The following is a 5,140-nucleotide window of genomic DNA, read 5'->3' on the forward strand; positions in this document are numbered from 1 at the left end:
ATATAATTAGCAGTTTTGCAAATGGGGTTAAGATAAATAATATTTACACATCACTAACTTAAGAATTTCACCAAGCTGACACCTGAGGAAACATGCCTCGTAAGCTGGGATGAGAGATTAGAGTATGTTCTGAATCTGACCACAGAGATCATGTGATGTTAGTGTCCACTCTGTTAAACTCCGTCTCTTTGAATATGTTTCTTTGATTTCAACATCTCAACTGGTCGATATCCTGCATTAATTTGGATTATTGGAAAGTAGGAATTATATGTGTATATTAGTCTAATCAACAAGTACAGTGGGGCTACAGTATTTTACTTTCCGTCTGTGTCTTACTCTTTAACATGGATTCACCAGACAAAGGCACTTACTGCCCTGAACCAGTTCCTGTTACGTTATGACAGTTAATGACATTTAGGTTGCTGTCATTTAAATAACACTGTAGAGTCATCATTTGGAAAACTAAAGTTAGAATTAATCTCAGGATTTTAAAACGGGTGGAATTTTGAATAGAATTGAAATAATCTCACCCGAAAACCAAGCTGAGCTGTTAAGTTCAGGCCGTAGCTGTACAACCTCCTTAAATCACTATAGACTACAAGTGTGTTTTTAATGAAACTTGATGTGCAGCTACATAGTCTCAAATTATTAGTTTTTAAACTGCTATTGTCAAATTATAGGCTCTAATTATAGGTTTTGATCATTGAAACGACTAAGGCTGCTTCAGGCCTACAAACTGTATCCAGACATCCACAAAATAAATGTTTCTCTGATGTTCACAATAAGATTTGTTCCATCATTTCAGACAATTATAAAACATTTTTTTTTATTTCTGTTGTTCGTGTCATTACATGTTTATCATAGGCCTATACATCGTTTATGTCAATTGCACTCATTCTGCATACAGGGTAATACTGGACACACTTTGATAGGATGTACAACAGTATAGGGATGACATCAGTGGAATACAGAAGGTAATCAGAGGACTCTTTGTGTCATTTCCATCTCTCATCTTTTCAGAAGTTCATCTTGTTTCCCAAATAATATTACATGTAATAGTTTTGTCTTTACAAGGGCAATAAGTCTGAATGGGTCATGACAAGGGCTCAGTTGTGGAAAAAGGCATTGAGATCCTCGTAGGGAGGAGCCCTGTCATGGTGCAAGTGGACGTCGTGGAAAGGAGGAATGTTTTCCGAGTGCGCAGCAGCACCGCGCCCTCCCGAGGGCCCAAAGGGCAGGCTGTGGCCGGGCCGGGACGTGGTCAGTCCGGTGTAATGCATAGAGTAGTGATAGTTCCTATCAGTCTCTGTGGAGTCCTGGTGCCTCCCGGACAGGCAGATGGGCGGGCTGTGCTGGCCTTCGTAGTCCGGGCTGCTGTAGTCTGGGGACGTCCCGCCTGGCGGGTACACGGCCTCGTACCCAGATCCGTAGGAATGACCACGCAAGTTAAGCGCACCGGTCCCGGGCTGGTAATGCGGACTGGAGAGGCGGGAGCAGCGGTAGGAGTAGGCATGGACGGAGAAAGGAGAGCTGGGCATGTGCAAGCGAGCTCCGTCTGAACACTGCTCAGTCAGGAAGTTCCTGGTGTTGAGCTGCAAACATCCCGCCACCAGGTTGGTCGTGGGCTGTGACAGGCCCTTACACAACATCTGCACGTAGGTCACCACATCTGGGCGCTTCCCGTTGCGCAAAATCTCCCCGAGAGCTAATATGTAATTCTTGGCCAGCCTCAGAGTCTCTATCTTGGAGAGTTTCTGGGTTTTGGAGTAGCACGGCACCACTTTGCGCAGATTGTCCAGCGCGGAATTCAAGTCGTGCATGCGCGTGCGCTCCCGCGCGTTCGCCTTTATCCGACGCATCTTGGAGCGCTCCACGCGCGCCGCCGTCATCTTGCGTTTTTTTGGGCCGCGCTTTTTGGGTTTGTCTCCACTGTTCTCGTCCCCGCACTCCTCTTCCTCGGCATCATCGTCCTCATCATCGTCACCTGCCATCTCGGACTCCGCTCGGCTGCTTCCCTCCTGCGGCTCGTCCAGATCGTCCTCGCCGAGGTGACAGGGCTCGTGCTCTTCGTCCTTGTCTTTGCAGTCCTCGTTTTCATTGTCGTCCACCCAGTCAGCCGCGAGCCTCTGGACATCCGGCAGCACCTCACTGAACAGACGGCTCAACATTGTGGCAACCTGCAAGACAGAGGAACAACAGTTCAGGGGGACTGATGCGCGCTCTGCTGCTGTTTACGCTGTAAATGGAGAAAAACATGTGGCTCGACCCTAACAAACCACCATTACATACGGAAAATGTATTATTTAATACAGGGATTATACTCAAACTGTCTTTGATATTTATTAGAGACTGATTCCCAGCCTTTTAGTTCCATATATTCATATTTAATGTCATTATTAACTCTATCCATACATTATGGCCTACATCTCTTACATGTCTGAAATAGAGGCGATGATTAAATGCAAATATTTTATCACGGTATGTGGCAAACGCAAACAGGTTTTCATGTTTAGTTTGATGTAAATCCAGTTAATTATTAAGCCAATAACAAGCGAGGCCTGGAAACAGAAAGCTGCGTCTTAAATGTTTTTATATGTTTGTTTTTCCCGTTGTGATGGTTTAGGAAAAGGTTAATTTAAATTTGTCTACTCCAGTAATAAACTCGGATTATTTTAATGGTATAAAGCAACAGTGTGGGTCGCCCTCTCGTCCTGCACATGTGCCCCCGGTCTGTCCTTTCCAGCAGTCCGGCACAGGGATGCGGAGCTGGCTTCAGCAGGTCCCCCAGGGACACATTAGGGTGCGTGTCCCTCCTCCGTCCTATAAATTAGCAACCTGGAAGAATTCCTTCACAGCCAGGGCCTCACACAGAATCCCAGATATCTTTATGCCTGTAAATTAACAGGTTTATGAGAACTGCGCATTTAAAGTCTCCAAATAAGCCCCTCTTGAAAAGGTTTATGATAATAATAATAATAATGATAATAATAAGACACGTAATTCTGTATGACTATTTAACAAAGTGGAAAAACACTGTAACGATGATTGGTGCAGTAGGAGCCCTGTGTTGGACACAACTGGAGACCACGTAGGCCAACGAAAGAAAAAAAATCTGATTGGACATTTTCCTCTACTGAACTTCAGTTTGTAGCAGCAAGTTTGAAAACAGAGTTTTGAGATCTTTGTAATTTCACTGACGTTTTTTTCTTGTCTTGATTAAAAATGCAGAATTTAGGCTGTAAAGGCCAGATTTAAACTGTGCCCGTCGATTATCACGAATAGATCCCAGCTTCATTCATTGCATATACAAAAAAATGTACAAGTTATTTACCATCACGACATTTAAAACTCACCTGTGATTGTCAAAAATCTCGTTTCCAGTATTCTGAGCTCAGTTGTGCGTGTGGAGCCCAAGGACATTTTTTTTTTTCTAATCCTGTAGGCACAGTGTAATTAATGCCAACCAATACCTTGTCAATTAGCCCGTGCAGCTCTGTGGAGAATTCAACGCCCACAGTACTCTGACACGCATTGTGCAGAACACACAGAAACATACACACATAAATTAAAATGGAATATAAAAACACACTCAGTGCCAATTTTCTCAGGTAACGTTAATGATGAAAAATGCCAGAGTGGCATCTCTTAGGAGTCAGTGTGAATTCATCCAACGAATCGGACGCAAATGAACGTGGGCAGACGTGTTCAGCATCTTCTCGACCGGCCGTAAAGAACCTGGAGAGGAGATTAAAAGCTGATCTGATCTGATCTGATCTGATCTGATCACGCCGCATGCGAGAAAGCGAGGAGATCTAGTCCCTTATTCCAAGACAGGCTCAATGCGTAAAATTATCTCTGGCTGTTAATGAAACCCTGAACCCTCCTGTTCACTACACAACAGGCATGAACCCAAAGACAGAAATAAACACAGGTCCTGTTTCTCTTTGTCTTAATATTGATTGGGAATGTGTTAACCTACCTCCGTGGTGGAGCTCAGTGACGGGGCAAAGCGGGTTTGTTTACACCATCTCTCTCCGGGTGGGCATCACATCCACACGCCCTGCACGGATGCTTGTGCAGGCGAGGCGCTGTGTTCTGCTCTCACACCTCTCTCTCTCTCTCTCTGTCTCTCTCTCTCTCTCTCCTCTCCTCTCCTGCCACCCTACTCTTGTCTGTCTTGTCTGCTGCTGATGCCGCTGCTATCGTCAACCCCGAACGCGTGGAGGGAGCCGTGTGGTACCTCAGAGGCAGGACTGGGTGGGTTACATACCAGCTCTGATGCCAGGCCCATATGGCTGGCACGTCATTGGCAAGAGCCATCACATGAGAGCCGGTGATTGACGTGCGGCCGCATTCACAGAGACTGGCTTCCCCTGAGGGAGAGGGACTCGCCATCTGTCACTGAGCTGAAAGAGAAAATGGAATAAGGAGTGAATGGCACAAAAAAAAAACCTACTAGATTCAAACCGCTTCTGTTAGCTTCTATCTTTGGGAAAAATGGGGTTAATCGCATATAGGCGGTTTAGGAAAACAATTCCCTTACGAGAAATAATTATAGTAATCCTATAATAACACATTTTTTAATGATATCATTCAAGTATCGGGTATCAAAACGAGGCTCCTCAAGCTGAATCGTTATAGGATTACTTATAGGCTGATGATTTTTATTATAGGAAAAAGAAAAATGACAAATAACCGAAATAAGCCCTTTGGGACAATTAATTAAATGTTTAATGATAGAGATGCCAAAGGGACGAATACACACCGAATCTCTACAGAAATATATGGACGTTCAAGTTTTGAAAAGCAGAACATTCACAGCATAGCACAGATAACATCTACACAAAGGCCTGGGCTAAATAAGGGACCCGCCATAAAGATCAGAGTCAGGGTGCAATTGCCTAAACGAGTCAATTGAACTGAGCTAAGCAGAGCGTGTTAGTTTGGGTTGCCAGGCTTGGCACAGGTGCCTGTGGGCGGGCTGGTGCCAAAGGTGGCAGAGGCACAGATTGCAGAGAAGGGACCAGAAGATGGGGCAAGACAAGAGAGAGGGAGGAAGATGGAGTGGACTTATCATCATCATCATCATCATCAGGTTCGTGGGGCCTGTTCGGTTTCTCCATATTCAGTAACATCAAAG

General features: G+C 44.9%; 1 protein-coding gene across 2 annotated transcripts; it reads right to left on the reverse strand.

Moving 5' to 3' along the window:
• Positions 1-810: 810 nt before the first annotated feature.
• Positions 811-4,204, reverse strand: LOC113156502 (neurogenic differentiation factor 2-like). Of its 2 annotated transcripts, none has more exons than XM_026351680.1 (2): positions 3,980-4,204; positions 811-2,177 (listed from the first exon to the last, which is right to left on the reverse strand). In XM_026351680.1, the coding sequence occupies exon 2, from the start codon at positions 2,166-2,168 to the stop codon at positions 1,107-1,109; it is 1,062 nt and encodes a 353-aa protein (XP_026207465.1). In that variant the 5' UTR covers positions 2,169-2,177; positions 3,980-4,204; the 3' UTR covers positions 811-1,106. The 2 variants fall into 2 exon arrangements, with proteins under 2 accessions (XP_026207465.1, XP_026207466.1); XM_026351681.1 differs by lacking the exon at positions 3,980-4,204 and adding an exon at positions 3,354-3,866.
• Between the last annotated feature and the right edge of the window lie 936 nt (positions 4,205-5,140).

The sequence above is a fragment of the Anabas testudineus genome, chromosome 19 (assembly GCF_900324465.2).
Source record: "Anabas testudineus chromosome 19, fAnaTes1.2, whole genome shotgun sequence".
Classification (NCBI taxonomy): domain Eukaryota; kingdom Metazoa; phylum Chordata; class Actinopteri; order Anabantiformes; family Anabantidae; genus Anabas; species Anabas testudineus.

What these genes read in the sequence shown, in the direction of transcription:
- LOC113156502 (XM_026351680.1), bottom strand. Translation starts at nt 2,168, where the DNA reads ATGTTGAGCCGTCTGTTCAGTGAGGTGCTGCCGGATGTCCAGAGGCTC.